We start from the raw sequence: 21,117 nt of genomic DNA on the forward strand, positions 1-21,117 counted from the left end.
AAATTCGTATAAGTGACTTCTCAAGGTACAAAGTGCAGTACAGTGAAGTTCAGTCAGCAAGTGAAGTGAAGGTGCTTTAAAGGACACGACTGAAGTCGCTGCACTGTTTCGAGTTAACGCTCGAATGCAGCGAACGAGTGAACATCGACTCTTCTGACCCAGGCCAATTAGGGCCTGTGCTGCGTCAGCATATTGTCGACATAGTAATTCCTTCAGTTCGTATAAGGGAAGAGAAAATTCTCTCGGCCAACATATCCCCACCAGTTAAGCCGGAGAACTCTTCAGGTGTTTGCGAAAAGAAACGCAAAGAGATCATTATCTCCGGTCGCCTAAAGGTAAGGGACCGCACCAATGCCAAAACGGCATTAAAAAACGGCACTGAAGCCTCTGTCCGGGATAGCAGAGGACGAGTGAACTTCGACTCCTCAGGATCAGGGAAACGGGCCTGGTTCAACGATTGAGAGAGTACGACTCAGTAACTCCTTCAGAGTCCAAATTGGACAAAGGCCGGTTGACTCTTGATAGCCTCAACAGCGTAGGGAATCGCAGGTCGTGATCCCTACGAACGATCGAAATTCGTCGATCGAAGAATCTCTCAGCTGGAGGGATTAACGTCGCAAGGTGACGTCGACTATCAGGAACTGGCTCCAGGTAACCCCAAAGGTTAGTGCAATCACGTGCGTTACCAGGCCAAACCGCGAACGGTTCACGGATCTAAATGCATTGATCAATGAGTCTCTCACAAGGAGAGATTGGCGACGCCACGGGACGTCGACCACCGAAGGAAATGGCTTAGGATAGCCTTAACAGCGAAGGGAAAGAGTGCCTACGTCCGATCTAAAGGCCTTGATCATAGAATCTCTCAACTGGAGGGATTAACGACGCAAGGTGACGTCGACTATCAGGAACTGGCTCCAGGTAAACCCAAAGGTTAGTGCAATCACGTGCGTTACCAGGCCAAACCGCGAAACGAGGAAACACAGTGTCAAGTGTTAAACCGCGGACAAATGAATGAGGTGGCAGTAGAGCTCCGAAGCAGGCACGAGGCACCTGAAAACTGGATCATCTACGGCAGTGATGTCAAACTCGTTTCACCTCGCGGGCCGCATTTCCTCCCAAAATAGGTTCGCGGGCCGCATTTCCTCCCAAAATAGGCTCGCGGGCCAAACCATATAATTGATTGGAGTGATGAAAATATGTTCTTATCAATGTGGTTTTATCTTAACAGTCAATCATGTTTTACATTTTCACATTTTTTCATATTATATTACTTCTTATAAAATTTATAAATTTTGAGTAAAAGAGAGGGTTTGTTGCTCAATCATTTTCCAAATTTTAACGAATTCAAATCAAGTTTATTGAAATATATGTTGCAGTTCAACACTATTGTGTATTTTGTTAATGATTTTAGAAAAGTAAAGGTATTGTAATTACAATAGCTAACTTATTGCTCCGCATTTGTTATTTCGTTTGGAATGGTCTTGTAGTATAGAAACGTTTGTTTTCTATAAACACTATTTATCCACTTGTCTAGAAAAACTGTGTAAAACCTTTGCTGCAAAGTTGCATATCACTTTCTTATTGAAATAGTTTAAATTGACATTCGTTCAGTTCTCTTGCAATTCGCAGTTCGTGAAAAAATTTACATTAAATATTTTGGTAATTGCTATAAGCCAATACTCAAGGACCCAAACTTTCGATGTAATGTTTCAAAGGGGTCACGGGCCGCACCTAATGGTCTTGCGGGCCGCATGTGGCCCGCGGGCCGCATGTTTGACATCCCTGATCTACGGAATAACGACCCACCTAACGAAGGAAAGCGAGAAGGAAATACCAGGTATGGAGTTATTTCAAATTCATAGGAATTTGAATGACAGGTAAGCAAATCTTATTATTATCAGCTCCATAAATTCTCATCGCAACGGACAATGAAAAGACCCATCAAAAGGGGCAAGACAGGGCCAAACAGGGAATAGAAACAATTCCAAGGCACATCCCGAAAAAAGGAAAATCACAGTACAAAAATTGGTGATTCGGGTAATGGAACATGGTTTGTCACAAGGCAAAACAATAAGGCATCTTAAGATGCGCAAAGGCGTAAACACGTCTATTCGGTAACAACCCGAACTAATAAGTAACCATGCCATAAATAAAAAACTTCAAATACATACTATCAAGTGTTACAGCAATCTTGATCAACACATTGCAAGTTAAAACTTATCAGTTCTTAATTGTCACATCTTGCAAAACAAAACATAAAACCAAAAGGTTTCAAATAAAGGAAAACAGGTCAACTAATGGAGGTGTTAAAAGGAATACGCCTCATTCTGGAAATCATTGACAACAATATAAACTAACCTGGGGTGGTTGGTTTATTAATATTTAGCACAGCCCAAAATGGGTTAACTAATACTATCTCCTTTCATGAGATTTAATTTCAGGAACATACCTCTAGTGCAACTACAGAAGCTCCAATCGATTACGGAGTAACAATCCCAGGCCGGTAAAGGTAAAAGCTGAGACGCAGAGTGGTCAAGGCATACGGCCAAGGGGACAAATGGACACAAAAACATGCAAGTATAAACAAGTTCAATCAGGCAGTATTGAGAAAACGGCACCGGCTTACCCGGTAGAAGACATGCCAATTTCAAACAAAACTGACAAAAGTTAAAGTAACCAATCGAGGTAGTTCACTAGTATTGCACACAACAAAATTTAAACTTAAAAAACAAGTTTAAAAAGTAGAAGGACCATGCGATAGGAACATGCCAATAAAGGACGGCATTAGGATCCATTCTTGAAAGTAGTTTGAAGGGATTGATTGCTCACGATTGGACGACGAGTGCCGCATCAACAGCAACCCATAGGACATCCTGGACATCCTGGACAACGACGACGCTGAAGTCGATTGGCGACTTGCAGCAACACTCAACGGTCAACCTTGCGTCAGGTCTCAACAAAGTAACCAGAGAGAGAGAGAGAGAAGCTGTATGCTGAGAAACACCATTTCGACAGAACCTTGGAACTAGAAAGCTGCTCACTAGACGACGCAGCACGCTATCATCAGAGAAAATGGTTCAACGCAGTCATCGGTTAAGCACGTGGTGGCCACACGATACTTCAGCCGGAGACTACGAAGCACCTAACGTTACACCCGTAGACGCGTTCGATTCACACCAACGTCCGCATCTACCAGACACAATAGATCAAGGAGGAAGAGAATGCCATCGAGACATATGCGAGTATCGTACCAACAGGCAGTGCGTCAAATACTGAAACGGCAGTACCAACAACAAAACCGGTATTGCATACGATTAACAGGAGATGGTCCAACCGCCATTAATGTCCATCTCACTGATTCCGACGACTACAAGCAGAAGCACATCCACATCCTTCATTTTGGATGCAACTTACCTACTTCCGATCGTATCGAGTACGTTCGGCTACTTCACTTCGCTGCCCGCCTCGTAATAATCCGGTACAAGTTACAATATGACCGGTTTCGGCGGGAGCATCATCTGTAAACAGCAAACGCATATGCAGACTCCTGGCATCAGCTGTAAACGAAAGAATTCCGTCCCAGCAGCAAGGCGCGAACGCGATTGACTCGCAATCTACTCAATAAGCGTCCAAATTTGTAAACCGATGTAAACATAGTTACATCAAGCGCCTGTATTTACATGCGGAGGAGACGAACGTCACGTCTCCGTCCGGCATCTTCGTACACAAACAGCAAGGCAGACGACTAGACATGCCAAGGGCAAGGGCAACTCGTCAATATTCGGCTGCAACTAAAGTATGCATCGTCAGCTTCATCTGGACAACAAACGGCAAGCAGCAGCAAACCACGATCGACCAGCTCAACATAAGTTTATTCAACGAGCAACGAATAACTGACCTGACGCAACGCAAAGGCTCACAACGCAGCGACGACTGTGGCAGAACGAAGACATCCCATCACGCAGCGTGGAAGCAGAGGGCGTACAAATCGGAGCGAGAATCAATCCCAACTTGAGTAACGCATGACAAATAACGAATTACATTGCGCAATCAAAATATCATAAGGACAGATAGTTATGTCGAAGGTCGCGTTTCAAAGGTTACTTAAAAAATAACATTTTACAAGCGAGATATCGTCCTACACTGTAGCGTAAAACTTAGTATACTCGCGTTTTACGAGGGGCGGTGTTACGGACGGACGATAGGTCTCGTTCGAGTTAGAAAATCGGTTCTAAAATTGGCATGTCAAAATATAAAATTCATACACAAACCACACAGACAAGAATTAAAGTAAAGGAAGGAACAAATAGCCAACAAAGATGGCCATAAAATGCTTGGATTGGCCAGAAAAGGTTGTTGGTTTAACAGAGAACAACCACGAGTAAAATTTAGGAGAAACGCATAGTATAGAAACAGCGATTACCGCTGTCGTTGCACCAATGCAAACTCGCATGTAGATCACGGTAAAGGAAACGATTGTTACTTTCGGTACCGAGTACAATCGTGAATCAAAATACACATGACTTCCCGGATACGATTCATCGGGAACGAGATGTGTAGGCATGCGTGCAACGACAGCGCTAAACGTATGGCGCGACAAACATTAATAATTAAATCAAAACATGGCTTGCTCAACGCGTGGGAGCAAAGACCGGGAAAGCGAGATCGCTTAAGACTACAAAGTCGAGACGCCACACGTATGCGTACGCGAAACAAATTTCACATAAACAAATTCCAACATTGTAGAACGAACGATCGCGAGCGGGCGCGATCTAACAATGTTTTAACAAGTACAAAATTCAGCATAACCAAACTCCAACATTGTAGAAGGAATCGCGAGCGTGCGCGATCTAACAATGTTTTATCCAGTACAAAATCCAGATAACCGAATTCCAACGAAACAACATTGTAGAAGGAACGATCGAACGTAGCGAGAGCGCGTTGACGAACGTTGCGCTCCGATCGACCTCGTAAACAATCTTCAATTGTTTACGCGATCGACATAAGTTCAAGTACATGGCCAGCATAAGATCCGAATACGTGACCAAATCATGCGAAAGTCAGTGAGTCAGGCCAAAACATAAGCATCTAAGCCTAGACAACAATGTAGTTACAAATGCCAATGTTCGATTTCAAGTTCAACAGAAAAACTGCGAATATGTTCGAACGAACATGAATGAACAAGTTGGAACAGGAATTTACGTTAGTTCAACGCAATTCAAACAAATCTGGATTCTGAAGCGAGATCTTCTAACTCGCTCGCGCTCTTTAGTCCATAGAAACCATTTAGGTATATAAGACGCAGAAATTCGGAATAAAATCAGACTTTCATGGGAATCCATCCGAGGCGGTCACCTTGACCGTCTTGGTACGAGGCTCGTGAATGTTCTCATCATCTTAACCTCGACGTTTTAGAGGAAAGGAAGTCCGGTCTAATTATTTTCTTACCCTTTCAGCAACCTTACCCTAAGAACTTAGGAAATCTTGAGAGCGTCCCCTCCGGCGTCGGCATAGTCACGGCACGGACCAAACTCCCAGGAAATCCACAAGTTCAATTCCCTCCTTACCCAAGGGCTTAGGAAATTTCGAGAGCGTCCCCTCCGGCGTCGGCGTAGTCACGGCACGGACCAAACTCCCGAAAAATCCGCGAGTCCCATCCCAATCCGGTTACGATTTCTCCGTTGTCGGCGTAGTCACGGCGCGGACCGATCGTACCGAAAGCCAACTTCCTAACCCTATCCGAAAGACTTAACGATAATTCGCCAGAATCTCTCTCCGTTGGCGGCGTAGTCACGTCGCGGACCGAATTCTCGGTTATCGTCAAGTCAAGGTTTTAGTATCACACGTTGTTTTCTCCGGTGTCGGCATAGTCACGGCCCGGACCGAACACGTTGATACTAAAGCCGAAGGAGTCGAGCGCATTAAAAGGTGTTCGCGTTGGAGACGACCAACGCACACGGTCAAGCTACCTTCGCGCTTGATCGGACAATTCCACGTCGTTACAGCTACTCAACAACCGTGTGTACGCCATTGTTTGTGTAGAGGAGATAGTCGTGAGCCTCACGCATGTGCGTCGTCGTACCGGTAACTTATGCGGGGTTGATGCGAGCAAAGCGTTGTTGAGAAAAGGGACACAAAAAAGAGGCAACCACAAGGGTTGTTTTTACTTTTACAGGTCTGTGTATAGCCTTTGGGGTGGTAGGGGCGTTTAGCTAATGACTCCCTAGGTCCCTAGGTTCCCCACCGAAAGCTATCCGGCCGAAAAAAGTCAGCACTAAACGGTGGGGTCCAACTGATATCGCCTATCTACGATACTAATGTGGTTAAAACGGACGCGATCGACCATTTGTTGCTGTGAAGGTGTGTGCGCTTGCCGGTTGGGTGCCTAATGGCTTTAGGGTGGCCAATTCCCGATGGCTCATTGAACTGGTTTATGGTTGTTTATGGGGGTGTGTTTAAGAGAATCCGTTTCTCGTTGCCATTTGGACGACTTCCTGTGATTAAACCGGCTTCGAAATGGTGTGCGTCTTGTGTGACTAAGTGATTTACGGTCGATCAATTGTATTGAATGAGAGGGAAGGCACAAAATGATCATCGTTTACGACCATAAACATGTTTCGGTAAATATATACTCACACGCAATGAATTTGTTTTTTGTTTAGAGATATTCTCAGAATTTGAAATGAATGCAAATAGAAGTAGAAGAAAATTTAGTCCAATTAAAAAACCACACAAACCAAGATGGAGCACACACCTGTCTCTATTATGTCATCGCAATAGCGGAAAGCGGTTCTACGACTCCTAGGCCTAATCACCATTTAATACCCCATGATTACATTCCGAAGAAAGTATTTTTCCGGCTGATTACTGCTCACGTGCGGTAGAACCTCCTTGGAGAGTAATCTAAACGGGCGACGACTTCAATCAAACTTCCATTACGCGGTGGTCGTCGACTTCTACACGGTTCTACCCTCCTGTTGAGAGGAAAACGTATGATGATGATGATGATGATGAGGTTCTGATCCGCCTCTTGTGTGATGTGACAAACGAGACCTAGTAGCTATCCGGTGCCGGTGACCACATCCTAGTGAATCAGAGGGTGATGGCGTCTATGGAGTTGATAACTTCCGTCGACGAGATCCCCACATCGTCAGATGGACAGAATGCAATCCCCGTCATCTCCGTTCCCCTTAATCGCATCCTATTAAGTATTAACTGGCGGTAAAAAGGGTTCTCTGCAGGGTGGCTTCTGTTCTGCATGGTCGCACGCACGCAATCGAGCTGGTTGGATTCTCTCTTGGCGCTGATGGTGTGCAGAAGAATATAAACATCGCATCGGAACGAGGAGACGAAGGCTGTGATAAGTGAAGTCTAGACATTGTCTTAATCCCACGATAATCACCCAACGGGTGGGCGCATGGAAGCAAGAACGCCCTCGGGCCTTGGCTTCCGAACGCGATGACAATGCGACATGCGAGAACCATGCGTGGAATGGCGTGGAATTTTATACCAGATTCTCTGGCCGGAAGATGGCATAATTAACACCCGGAGCGCGATGGTGGTGCTGCATTCTGAGGGCAATTATGTGCTGCATCGCCCTTTGTTTCTTTTCGAATCATCGCCTCCTCTACAACTCATGCTCAAGCCGTGGGATGTAACTCGTATCGCACACTTGCGTCCATTACTCATCATTTTAATTGACATTACCGAACCGGCGGAAAATTCTGAAATTCGAAAGAAAAAAGACCCCTCGCTGGTTTGACGTGGATCAAGATCAAACATTCGGTTTCATTTGTTAGCAGCCCTAAAAATTAGTGTTTCCTAAATTAAATCATTCGAACCCCCCCGGCCTCAATGAGATCTCGCCTTCGGCCATAATGATGAGTTCAACATATGCATCCGGAGCGACAGTGGGCGAGTGCATTCTTTTGTCTTGCACTGCGTGTGTCCCGACTGTGGTGGAGATTATGGTGGTTTATGTTTCAATTCGATCGTTAAAGTGGATCGTCTCGTGGTCGTGGTGGGTTCAACCAACTTTTTCCCTATGGCTTCCTACATGTGGCGCACGATGGATTATGTTTCGAGTGATCCCAGACATGTCCGGGTGTCATATCGTGGATCAACTTCGGGTGAAAGTGTTTTGGTATGGAGCTTCTTTATCTATTTGATCCACATATAGAATTATTTCCTGATATTGAGTTTATTTTCACTCGCCTCTAATTTTACTCCGATCGTGTGAGTTATACGTCTCTTCTGATTCGATTCGAGCAGTTGTTTGGTGCTAATTGAAGGTGATCTTTGGTCCGCTCGCGGGTTTGACCAGCATAACGGTCCGCATTCTGGCCATTGAACCACCCTTTATCAGCATATACCTATGCTCTCCAAACGTGAGTGAGCGTCTGAAGACAGTTTGTGTCAGATAATATTAGCACGCCATTGAATCGCTGGATAGCTCCGGGTACGGTTTGGTGTGGTATGAAAATTACCTATTCAAATGTATGCACATCATGCTTGACATTCATTCGTCTACGATGTCTGCCGGTCACCGGTTGCTGCCGGTGACCACTTTCTGCACGAACCAATGTGACACTTGCGAAGGGTTGGACCACGCCGTGACAGTGGGCAATTGATGGCGGAGAGCATGCGCCACGGCATTTCAATGCGTGTGCACTTCTGCTACGTGCCTGGAGAAATTAATAACGGTGTCAATATGACGATGATGATGGTGGTGAATCAGCCTAGCGTCCAAGGGCCTTCGGTATTGGAGGAGGTGTAGAGGTTGGGGAATAAAAAGGCGGATATGCGTTTGATCGTGTGTTTGGAAGGGAGGGAGGGAGCGTGTGTTTCAAGGTGATGAACTACGACGTGCTCAGTGGAACGCGATGTGGCTTTTCCCGTTCCCAATGGAAATGCGCATCCGATTGTTGACGTCGCAATGTTGTGGAAAGCGATGTGTCATCGTTTGCAGTTGGACGTGGGCTCATTTGAATACTCTTCTCCGCTGGAACCGTACCTGCGAAGGTTTTTAATGCAATTTACATTGATTTGTTTGCCATATAATGTTAGTATAAGCATCCAATACAAACCCAACCTATTCATCTGCCGACCATTGGCCGTCGCATGTCTACCTGGGCGAATCCGTCTAATTAGAGTAATCTTTCAAAACTGCGCACATCGAGAACTTTCCCTTTTTCCTCCGGCACCGGCGTTCGATGTCACTTTCAGCTTAAACGGCGCGCAACGAGGCGCAAACGCTAACGTCCCTTTCCCTCCCCCCGTGGCGTCCCTTTACCGAGTTGCGTCTCACCGGGAACCTTTTAATTACCGTTTTCCCCGTGTTGGAGCGATCCATCCAACGTTGGATGGTTTTCCATTTTACTTCTTTTTCTTTTTTCGTTTTGTTTTCAAGTGCGTGTGGCTTGTGTGTGTGTGTGTGTGTATGGAAAACCCGCTAGTTGTCGCTCGACGTATGTGTCTCTAGCCCTCGACGGCTCGATATGCCATTTCTACTGCATCGTAACCACCGAGTCGAGGGCGAACAGTCCGGTACGGTTACGGGGACGGAATCCCCCGCCCCCCCAGCGAAACTCTTCGGTGGGAAGCCGTGCGAGGTGTGGCAAGGAGAACGCCATTCTAAAATTCCTTTCCATCAGCGAATGTCTTGTCGCTCCGTGACGAGACGAGTCTCAGCTCTCGTGGAAGGTGGCAGCTGTTAGACCAACACGACACTTTTTTTTTCGCTCCCTCCAGTTCCCTTCGTGTGAGTTTTTCGTGGGCGGCAATCGTGTGTGACACTTGCGCCAACTCCCTTGCTCCCTTCCCCCCCATTCTCCGGAGTGTGATATGGTTTTACTACCTACTTCCCACTTTTGGAAATGGTCCGCGAATGGGGTGCGCCAGCGTGAACCGGAGATGGCATTCCGAGCGCGATCGCATACGAGACCTTGGCTATTTTTATCTCCACTCTAGGGTTTTCTAACGGCCGCCCTGATGTGATGGGGATGGTTTGGATGGATTTATGGAACACACATACACACACGCTGGCGGGGAAGCGCTGGAATGGCTTTAGGGTTGTGATTCTAAGTGACGTTTATTTTACAAGAAATCGCTGCGTTTGTCACTTTTATTATGTCATAAACTGCGGACGAACGGATTAGGCACCCTATCGATACATCAATTTATATGATGATGGAAGGCTAAAGTTTATTCTTAGCCGCTTGAATGTTTATTTAGGATTTTAAATTATTGTCGTTACTGAGTTTGAGATAAATTTTCATAAAAGCTTCTTTGAGAGTTTTGTTTTGCGCTCCTTTTTTGTGCCAAAGGAAAGACACTTACATGAACAGTTTGCAATTTCCGTTTCGTCAACTTTGTCCTCCAAAAAAAGAGCTGGAGATAAAATTAACGTCACACCGCATATTTTTGGGTCATAATAAACGCAAGGTGGGCTTGCCCAAAACCGAACCTTCTTGCCAAACGACTGGACAGCCCCACCGGACAAACAAACCCCCTCACCTCAGTACCGTTTGCGGCCCGTGCCGAGGGGCCGAGGGAGATGCTAATCGCGTTCCGATGAAGGATTGGACGGTTATATATGAATGGTGGCAAATTAGGAGAGTCTAGTTTCACCGAAATGGAAACATTGATTACCAAATGAACCGAACGATTTGTGTGTGTGTGCGCGTGTTTGCTTGCGTTTGTTTATTTCCATCAGTTTTCTTTCCCTATTTTCCGAACCGCGCTCGTTTTTTTTGTCAACTTGTGCCGTTTTTGGCGCCGGTGAGCTTTTATGAAATGTGTGTGTTTGTGCGAGAGGAAGGAGAAGCAGAAAAGTTGTCATACAAAATTGGACTGATCGAAGCCCGGGCATATGCAGGCATCGCAAACCTCGGCTCGGTGTGGAACCATTTAAGTTTTTGAAATTAATTTTGAGGTCGATTGGTTTCAGGAAAGGCCCGGTCTGGTAATGTCCCGCGCAACCGCCGAAAAGAAAGGGGGCTTAGCTTTAGCGCCAATGCCATAAATTTACCGATGTCGCTACGAAATGGTAATCTCACTAACGCTAAATGTCCTCCCCGGAGTTGTTTAATCCATCCGCGGCGGAGGAGACACCGTGCAGTACACATTCACCTTTGCCGAATTTCACCTGAACGATCGTAGGAAGTCCCAAAACTCCCCATTTTGCTCTCCTGTCCCGAATACATTACAAGAATCGAGAGATTATGTCCTCGCACCTCGCCAAAAATAGCTCCGTCAACCACCATCAGGCCGTTTTTGGGGATCGTTCCGTTTCGCGGGGCTTGCTTTATCTAATCTCTGTGTTCCGATGAAGGGGTAAATTTAAACGAAACATTCTCGCGAATCTCGCCGGGTGAAAAGTAGAACGTTGAACTTTTCTGTGCAACGAAGGTAGACCGTTTCTTACTCATCGGCGCCCAAGGGAGGGTTCTTAAATTCGCCGCATGCACCATCCAAATGTCGCTACCGAACAGCTATTTTAAGACGGAGCGATAGAGCGAAATTCCTTTATTGCATAGGGCGTAACATCGTTTTTGATTGCCATACTTCCTTGAGTTGGTAATGACTCACTTCTTGGCTATAATTTTCATACTCGCTTACCTTTGAACATTTACTTGCGGGACCGGTTTTAATTCATCACGTGTACCTTGGACCTTGGATGAATGTCTTTAGGTTTCTGAACCGAAGATCACAGCCGAAAGCACATCGAATGCCTGCAGGCGGAGTTGGCAAAGTGCAAACTTATTATTACACTATTTTGGGCTGCCCGCTAGCTTTTTTTCTTATGGCACGTGGTACCTCCAATTGAATCTCCTTTCGAAGCTTCTTCAACAGTTCAAGAGAGGCCTTAGAATTCCAATTCTTTTTGCTACGTAAAGTGTTTTAAATGCTCTCTAATTGTCGATCAGATTGCCATTTAGGAAAATTGCGGACGACCGTTTGAGTTTTATTTTCTGACTCCATTGCTCCGGTATGTCCCGTGAGTGCTGAACGAATAGTTTTACCGACATCGAGAAACAGACAAAAAATGAAAAACACAGAAGGCAAATGGTAAATAATAACCTTAGCCTTAACCGATGTTCTCGTCTCGTACGTCGGGGAACGTCCTTCTCGTGGGGACGTTTACATTGCGTGGGTCTTACCTTTCGCGAGTTTCTTGAATTGTTTGCTGCCGAACGCTCACTGTCTTCACTCCCACGCTCGATGGACGATTTTTCAATTTTTGAAAGATTTCTTCTTTTTCCGATACTTTTCTCCGTTTTTTTTTGTTGGTTTTGTTGCCGCAACGAGCACCTTGACTTCCAAATTGTTGTCGAAAGCGCACTGACCAGAATATTCTCACACATTTTTCATCCCACTTTTGGCGAGCTTTGGTGTGTGAGCCAGGGTTTTGGGGCTTATAAATATTCTATTTGAGTAATTTGGAGTGCGGGTTTATTTTTTGTTTCATGAGAGCAGAAACCAAAAATTTGGCACGAAAAAGAACGCTTTTTGCAGTTTAGCTCAATGACCAACCACCTTCGCGCAGAAGAAGAATCGTTGGAGGTTATGCTACGTGAAAAAAAAACCCGCCTGAAAAGAGCGTGTATCTATACGATGAAAAAAACACAGCTTCTTCAACAAGCGAAATGGTCATTAAATGGTACAATTATTCACTAATAACTGACCCCCATCGGTGGAGGAGTTGTTGCGTCATCGTCCCAGGCGGAGTTTTCCACCGTGAAGACATGTTTATGTGTTGGTTTTCTTTTTCTTTCTCTCTCCCCTCCGTTGCGGCCAAGCGCCACCGAAGAAAACGCCTTGATTTCATTTCCATCCGGCACTCGGGATGATGGAAACATTTCCTTTCGTTTCCGTGCAAAGCGAAATTCGCACCCAACAACACAATGCAATACAATGTGAGGGGGGCTATCAAAGAAGCGAAAAAAAGTAAACAAAATGGTTCACAAATGTTTCCACCAACCACCAAGTACGCAACGCAACGGAAGTGTGTGCGATTTTTCTTTTCATTTTATTTAAATTTCACAGCGAGAGTGATCATTTTCCACCAAGGCAGGAAGGAGGGAGCTTGTCTATTGCTCGTTCGTGTTACATTCGCAAATTCACAGCATCGGCCCGCGGTGTGTTGCTGCGGTAACATGGCAAATAATGAATCATTTTCGCGGCATTGACCTTGGAGCCCGTTAGCTCGGCCCGGGATGGGATTTTTTTTTTCTCGGTCGGTTACCGTTTCGAGAAGATGATCGCAGAAAAGTAAAGTAGAGCTGGCCGGCTGGCGGCGATCGTATTTTAAACTTCGCCTCAAACAGACCGATTTGAGGTTATCAAAATGTTGACGAAACTAACAAATCAATATTTACGTGTGTTTTTGAGCGGCCTGAAGAAATGTTTCAAGTCAACACCAGTCAACAGCGCGCTCCGGTTGATGAGGAAAGAGTCTTAAAAAGTAGCGCCACCAAAAGCCACAAAAATTACAGACAGACTTTTCGTTTGGTTGGGCGAAACAAAGTTCAAGCCTAGAGCAAACAGGATCGATTCAAATATGGAAATATCAATAAGCGTGTGGCCACGGTGAAGCTTTTGATTGTTCAATCGATTTAAAAAGTGTGCCCACTTAAGAAAACTCCCGGTGCTTGGGAGAGAGGAGAAGGGCTTCAATAGAAGTGTGTTTTCCTTGCGGGATTAAATAAACCGCGGATGAAGCAACACCGACCCACGTTCGGCTAAATGTTACCGCAATCTGGTGCGGGAGCAGGAAAAGGTTCCGTAGTGCTGACGTTGATGGAGATAAGATACACGAGCATAAACGGTTACTTAAAAGCCGGGAGTAAGTAAATGATCTTTGCTGATGAACGGAGGGAATAAGAAAACAAACTAGCTCCCATTGGCAGCGGAATGTGGGGGAAGAAGGGGGTTTGTGGTAAGGAAATTATCGATGCTTCTCGATGGAGATTCCCCTGCCTGCATCTCCATCAAGTCCACCAAGAAGCAACCAGCGATATCGATCGTCATTTTCCGGTGAATAAATTTATTCGCTTCCACTGATTCACTGAGCGGGAAAAAGCAGAAAAAATCCAAATTAAGATCAGCAAAAAAAAAAAAATGGGAGAAAAAGTGTGTTCTACGCTTTATTGCTTAAACATGTTTTTCGTGGCTGGCGTCGTTTCTTCTTCCCCCCTTCCGCACGCTGTTATTTCTTCCCGAACGGTTGCCCATGCAAAAATCTAGACTACCTCCGGCGAGACGAGACTTACATAATATTGGCGGTATTATCTTGTAGCTTTTGCCTCGCATGGTGTTTTTTTTTCATTTGCTGCCCCTTCGTCTTTCTGCTTCTTTCAATTGCACCGTCATTTATGCTGCCGCCATTTAATTCACGAAGTCAACGCGGACGACCGCGGAAACCGGTGGAAAACTGGCGGTGTTGATGGTCATGTTTGCTTTCATTATTACGTTAGGAAGCAGGAAAGGGGAAAGGGGACGGTCCAGGGAGGATGACCGAGGGCTCATCATCATTCCCGGCGTAGGGCCGCGACGATTCCGTTTTAATGGTCAAGCAGAAGCGAGGCTCAGGACTCCTCAGCCCGCGAGCGTCCGCCCCCCCCCCCCCCCCCCCGGCGTAACGATCCGTTCTGGAACGAGTTCTGGTACCGTTAAGTCCCTTTTTCCATGCAATCCGCGTTTCCCCTCGGCGAGGGTGGGGGGAAGGGAAAATTGGCGGGGACGTACGGTATGATATGTTGTGAATATGCGCGCCTCACACACGCTCGCGCGGGCAAGTTCATCGACCGCTGGCATGCTACCGGCCTCGTCGCGCCCTTCAATGGGAAAGAAATGTCGATCGATTACGCGATCGACGATTATGCTAACGTGTGCGCGCAAATGAAAGTGCAGCAAGAATGCCGCCGGGAACAACTCCCTCCCCGGCAACGGGTCCAAGAACATCAGACCGGGGCCTTTTTCTCGCGTTTCACTCGGCCTTGAAGGAGAAGGTGTTCGCTTCCCGCGGGGTGCGCACTGTGATTGCATAATTATGATAGAGTTTTATTAAGTGCCGCCGGGAGCTGAGGAATGTCGCTCGATCGGAATGTTTGATGATGCTCGCTGAAGGGTTGTGGCGAGGGGATGGGGCGTTTTACAGTTATGGTAATTTACCGGACACTTCTAGGTCCTGTTAGAATTTATGGCGTGCTGTCGGGGAAAACCCCTTTGGTCGATAAAATTGTTTCCAATTTATTTGCATAAGTCAAAGCATTGCGTTTCTGGATGTCGCCATGCATGGGGTACAGCACGGTTTTGATTGCTAGCTTTGTTTTATTTTTAGATATTCAAACAACAGATGTAAATAGTCACTTTTTTATAGTTTACCTTTAAGATCGCTCGTTAGTTTTGTCTGTAAAAAGTTTTTAGTTGTTTTGAGAGTGTGATATATTTTCAAGATTACTCCAGCTTCTTCATCCAGCTTTGGATTCAAACGGATTCTACCCGGATTCGATCGGATTCAACCGGAATCAACTGTATGCAGAATGTATTTAAACCGGAATCAACAGGATTCAACCGAATTTAAACCGGATTCAACCAGATACAACCGGATTTTAACCGTATTTTACCGGTTTTAAATCGGATTCAATCCGGATTCAATCGGATTTAACTGGAATCGATCAGATTTAAAATGGATTCAAACCGGTGTCAACCGGATTTAATGCATCCACCATCTGGTTTAATCCTGTTAACTCCGGTTGAATCCGGTTGAAATCCGGGTGAATCCGGATGGCTCTGGTTGAATCCAGACGCATCCGGTTGATTCCGGGTTGCTCCGGTTGAATCTAGACGCCTCTGGTTGATTCCGTGTTGCTCCTATCGATTATGGCACCAATGAATGAATACAGAATACAGAATACAGAACGGAACTGAATACAGAACACGATCGTTGCATCGATCAAAGTTGGTAGATAATGAATCCAACGGCAACTCAAACTATTTGGTTTTAGCCTGCGTACCCGCCTTAATCCAGTCTGTTATTCAACTCGGAGACACTCAAGTCGTTCATCGTTATGGAGGGAGACCTTTCTCGCCTTAGGAAATTGCAATTGCCGAGGGAAGGCACCCGTTTCCCTTTCATTCGTGCACCAAAGCGGCATCCTCCGCACTCAGCATGCCACAACCCCTCGGGGAGGGCACGTGGAATTGAACGAGGAATTGCACCGCGCGACAAACTTGGCCATCCGGTGCATCGCCGCTAATCGTGCGCTTCCTCTCGCCGGACCCAAACGCGCCGGGCCCGAACTGCACTCGAGTTGTGAAAAGAAAGGGAAACAAAGCAAAAGAAGTTGAGCTGCGAGTAAAAAACAAAAACAAAATAGGGGAAAAAAGCTCGCACATACTGCTCCGTAGTTATGTAAATGGAGCGAAGGGAAACAGTACAAGCAGCAGGGGTGCATCGGATCGGGACAGGAAGCGGCTAACCCCTCTCGGTACCGAATCCGGTCGCCGATCGGAGTCCGGCTCGCTCGAGATCGATTACTGCAAATTAAGGTAGTAACGCATTTAAAATGCATTAATAATGCAGACCCTCGCGCTAGCGCCGCTTCCAGTCGGGGGGCTAGCTTTTGCATCTACGGAGCCGTCCGTGTGGTGCAGGATCGGATTTCCGGTGACAATTTTGTTTGGCTCCATTTTTAACGACGGGACGAGGATCGTTTTATGATATAATTGCGTTAATTATTCGGTCCGAGGGAGCGATGTAATGGACCGCCCGGATCGTCCCTATAATTTATTAGAGATTTTCTTTTAATACACGATACTACAAACAACAAAATTTGTCAAACAGAAGCGATATCGTTTGCGACAATAAATGATAATATTTACCAAAAATCTGTTACGCTTGATCATAGCAAATTTTTGCATTGGTTTGTTTTTTTTGTAAATTCGTTGCGAACTAAGTTAGTTATATTGACTAACGTACGTTACGGCACGCGTGACATGATACACGAGAACGAATTGGCAACTGTTTCGAAATGCTACACGGGTATTTGTCACTCTCTCTTCGGTTTGTGTGCATATCGAATGTCCAATTGGATCCCGTTGGGTGCCAAACTGTGGCGGACCAGACGCGGATGATGGAATCGATCTGGCACCCAACCATCACCGAACCAATTTTACTTAAGAAGAACAACGAAGCAGGAGTTTTGCCTTTGCGGGACTGCTTCCTGGTCAACCAAGAGACTCGATAAAATAATTAATTTAAATGAGCTTGCAACCCCGGTGGATGCTTTAGCAAACGACGACCCTTGAAAGTTCGTCTAGAGAAGTCGGAAGGTAAAGGCAATTTAATTTCCTTGTTTGTATCAAGCTTCCCTTCAAGTGCGGCTCTCGCTCTACAAAGAAATGGAATTAATAAAATATGGCCTTCTCATTGCAATAAAACACTCTCTTCACAGACAATTGCTCGAGTTTTGCTTTGTCTTGTGGGACGAGGCATCAAGCAGCGGGAAGCCAAAGGCCAACGGGGTGGCCCACCATCATTGCAGTACGCGTTCTATAATTATAATATGGAGCACAAAAATATCGCAATCTCAAGTCCGTTTCGTATCAGCGGAGGAGAGGGGGATGGATGGAATAAAAAACAGGACCATTCGAATCGAACGACGATTCAGCACCATCCGCTCACCCCCCGGGGGAGAAGGCATCGTAAAAGGGCCCACCGTTGGGAGCTTAGGAATGGGAAAAAACAAATAGAAAATGATACCAACCGAACAGGGGGGAAAAAGACTCGATCGCGATATTACGCGTCCTACGGTACGAGGCTCGCTGATGGCCGTTTCTTGCCTGCCGGTAGCTGTCAAGTGGCCGTTGTAAACCTCCGATCTCCTCCCCGATCCGAGCAGCTGTGTTTGCAGGTGTCGCGCCAATGGCTTCCGTCCCGTGTTGGTACAGGTTGGCCAGCAGACCCGGCCCGTGAAGGGTGAGATCGCGCGAAAAAGCGAAATGCGCGAACTGCATGACGCGAATAATGGTGTCAGCGTCCGATCATATGCGTTCGCGTTGCGCGCCCACAACTGAAGCAAATCTGTTTCGAGTTGTGTTCCTCTTTGCCTTTGCCCCACCGTGGTTCAAGTTTCTTGCGTCTTGTAATGGGTTGTAATGGTCAGTTATATAGGTTTCGAAGGCGGTGAGGTGGTGGTGGTGGTGGCAGCGAGCAAGCGAGATCATTTCACCTTACCACCAGGCTCTAACCGTACAATTTAAAGTCTAAACCTCTGCGCCAGGCCAGTAGCTGATTGCCCCTTTAAGGACAGATGAAGAAAGAAGCAGACTCTCACCCGCTTTGGTGACCTCAAAAGCGACACCCGAGCGAGAAGTGAAAAGTGGAGAAAAAAGCCGCGCGTAGGTGGGAGTTCGCTAATGATCGGAAATTAAAGAACAAACCGCTGAAGCCAAATTTACGGCGCGGGAGCTTAGGGTGTTTAGGAGGACATGCATTTAATGGCTCCGTGGAGGAAAAATATGGACACAAAAAGGTGGTGTCTCATTATTGAACGGGTTTTGTTTCTTATGGTTAAAAATGGTTCAAAAATTGAGGGTGCAAAACATGCGATTTGGAAGAAGTACGAGTTAGGCTCGCTTGATGTCTCGGTAGTTTTAGTTAGAGGTCGATGAAATTGTATCGTACGGGGTTTCATCCGACATTGGCTTTACAGGTGTTATTTTCTCATCTTTGGGGATTTTACTTACAAGGTCACGAAGTAATCTTCCTTCGGCGTTTGATATGTAGTTAACTCTCACAACCAAATCCTAACCTGCACACTGTTCTGCTCTTCTCATTTTAGTACGGCCTCCGGCAACTGGACCTGTCGTTACTTTCGCAACTGTGGGCCCTAAACGAATCCATCCAAGAGTTCCGCACGATGCTCCAGGAACAGGAAACACTTTCACCGCCCTCACCGTCGCCCTCCAACTCGGACGCCAACTCCGTCTCATCCGATGACGATCTCGACGAAGAAGACTCGTCGGCGACCACCAACAGCACCAACCGTATCAGCCAGCAGCTCCTCCAGCAGCAGCAGCAGCAGCAACATCAACAGCAGCAGCAGCAGGCACAGCACCTACTTCTGTCCGCCCATCATGCCCTGCAGTCGTCCACCCATAGTATCGTCGGTGGCAGTGGTGCAAGCAACACGTCCGGCAGTGGAGGAGGCAACGCCAACGAATCCGGTGGCTCCACCACGACGACCCTCTCGTCGTCGGCATCGTCCCGCATGAGGGCGCCACCGCCACCGCCACCAAACCGGAAGGCACCTTCGCGGCCCGTCTAGATAGATGGTGGACAGGACATTCACGATCCCCAGTCAGCGATTGTTTTTTGTCGATCCTCCGTAAGGGAAAGAGAGTTCGCGAGATTTCAAGAAGGACATCGGCATCGAAGTTGAATACAAGCAGCAGCATGAGGGTAGAAGCGAATGGGATAATAATTCAATACGTGGACTGTTGGGGCCGGGGGAGCGTATGAAGCGATAGGCGATCGTTAAAGAAACCAAAAGTCACATTAAATAAAACTATAAGCTAAGCAGATGAAGACTATTTGAGGAGGTGTTGAAACGGATGAATCGATAGGGAAGAACAAGCCAAGAACAGTAAACGGCGACAGTTTTGTTTGTCCGGTGTTAGCGTGCGTTAAGGATATAATATGGAACAGACGTGTAAGGGACGAGACCGTTAAAGAGTGCCGTTTAAAGGCAGGAAAGGAAAGGCAGGTTTGTTTTGAAATTCATGTTCAAAATTTAGTTTTCTCTCTTGCCCCACAGGGGGGGAACGCAAGTGCTAAAAGTATTGCCCGATTTTTTCTCATTAGTGTACGGCATGTGTTAGTCGATCCTGGGGGGCGATATGTTTCTGATTCACTTTAAAATTTAGTTTGAGAAAACGGTAGGAAGATGATCCAGGCTTGATTGTATCAACAAAATTACAACACACGAATGCTTGAAGGAAGAACGGCAATCGAATCGAGTTTCCCCGTTGCGGGGACAAGTGATCGGCTATTCAGTAGCTTCGAACGTCCGTGCAGTGAGTGCTACGAACAAAGAAAATATCTCTAGCTGTAACACGAAAAAAGGTTCTTTGCTCTGTACATACTAATTTGCAACTAAATAATGTTCCCAAACCTAGTAATAATATGAAACGATCCAATAAAACTAAAATTGAAATTGTGCGCATGTCGTTTGATACTCGGAACGAGAAAATTGTGGGAAACGTAAAACCGAAACAAAAGACTTCAATTTTCAAATTTATTTTTAAAATAAACATCGCCAATGGAGTAGTGGTAAACATCGCCGGAGGTGCATGCATACCGCGTTGCCTACATTCAGGCGTTGTATTATAGCATGGTCCAAGATGATGCTTGCTATAAATTGCTTATGATCGTAAAGCGACAATTCAAAACGATCATTAGAAAAGCACGGTTTTTGCCTAACGTTTTCTTTCCCGTAAAATAATCAATGCCTTTGTTTGCCATTCCTCTGAAAGACATATTTATTGTCAAATTCCTACGCACGTGCACAATTGAACGTCGCGCCGCACACGCACAGCAATTAGCATAGCTCGGCCATATTTCACACCTTGATCTCGGCGTCCGTGATCCTTTCGCTCGCTCCGGACCACCCCTTGCGCATCAACGGGGTGTTTGAGAACGTGGAATTCGCAATTGGCACAAACCGCGATCGCAAACCCCACCACGAGGCGAGAAAATTGATGCTGATGAACCTTTGCGCGATCGCATTTTCGTGATACGTCCCTCAACCTTAAATGGTGGAGAAAACGAAGAGAGCGTCCCTCAGACCGAGGGGGGCGAATAAATCTGGCATCAACAATTCCACCAGCGGTTGCCTAGCTTTGCCGAACCACCCGACCGTTTGTCTTCCTTGATGAAGGTGCCAGCGGTTGAAAAAAGTAGAAAACGAATCCCAATAAAACGTGCAGAAACAATTACCATTGTCGCCCAACATTGGGTAAAGAGGCTCGTGAATGTCGTGGACACGGCAACAACGGGGACGGCCGTGCGGAAGATTCTCCATGAATGAGTGATGTTGGGCGGACGTCGAG

The 21,117-nt window shown here is 46.2% G+C and overlaps 1 protein-coding gene across 1 annotated transcript in view; it reads left to right on the top strand.

The window, feature by feature from the left end:
* The window catches only part of LOC131285534 (AF4/FMR2 family member lilli-like), a 60,008-nt gene extending 39,806 nt beyond the window's left edge, over positions 1-20,202 (top strand). Inside the window, exon 3 of the mRNA XM_058314395.1 lies at positions 18,849-20,202. Within this exon, the coding sequence (XP_058170378.1) occupies positions 18,849-19,334 (486 nt within the window). The 3' untranslated portion in view covers positions 19,335-20,202. The remainder of the gene's footprint in view (positions 1-18,848) is intronic.
* The last annotated feature ends 915 nt before the right edge of the window (positions 20,203-21,117 follow it).

The sequence above is a fragment of the Anopheles ziemanni genome, chromosome 2, assembly GCF_943734765.1.
Source record: "Anopheles ziemanni chromosome 2, idAnoZiCoDA_A2_x.2, whole genome shotgun sequence".
Taxonomy (NCBI): Eukaryota; Metazoa; Arthropoda; class Insecta; order Diptera; family Culicidae; genus Anopheles; species Anopheles ziemanni.